Here is a 580-nt window from a genome sequence, read left to right on the forward strand (position 1 = left end):
TAAGTCATGCAATGAGCACATTCCACAGGGTAAGTCATGCAATGAGCACATTCCACAGGGTAGGCCATGTAATGAGCACATTCCACAGGGTAGGTCATGCAATGAGCACATTCCACAGGGTAAGTCATGTAATGAGGACATTCCATAGGGTAGGTCATGCAATGAGCACATTCCACAGGGTAGGTCATGTAATGAAAACATTCCACAGGGTAGGTCATGTAATGAGCACATTCCACAGGGTAAGTCATGCAATGAGCACATTACACAGGGTAGGTCATGCAATGAGCACATTCCACACGGTAAGTCATGTAATGAGGACATTCCATAGGGTAGGTCATGCAATGAGCACATTCCACAGGTAGGTCATGCAATGAGCACATTCCACAGGGTAGGTCATGTAATGAGCACATTCCACAGGGTAAGTCATGTAATGAGCACATTACACAGGGTAAGTCATGCAATGAGCACATTTCACAGGGTACGTCATGCAATGAGCACATTCCACAGGGTAAGTCATGCAATGAGCACATTAGCACATTCCACAGGGTAAGTCATGTAATGAGCACATTCCACAGGGTAG

At 45.7% G+C, this 580-nt stretch overlaps 1 protein-coding gene across 1 annotated transcript in view; it reads left to right on the plus strand.

The window, feature by feature from the left end:
* Nucleotides 1–490: 490 nt before the first annotated feature.
* The window catches only part of LOC135476403 (BCAS3 microtubule associated cell migration factor-like), a 59,433-nt gene continuing 59,343 nt past the window's right edge, over nt 491–580 (plus strand). The window contains 1 exon segment of the mRNA XM_064756411.1: nt 491–508. Within this exon segment, the coding sequence (XP_064612481.1) occupies nt 491–508 (18 nt within the window).

This window comes from Liolophura sinensis, chromosome 10, assembly GCF_032854445.1.
Source record: "Liolophura sinensis isolate JHLJ2023 chromosome 10, CUHK_Ljap_v2, whole genome shotgun sequence".
Lineage (NCBI taxonomy): Eukaryota > Metazoa > Mollusca > Polyplacophora > Chitonida > Chitonidae > Liolophura > Liolophura sinensis.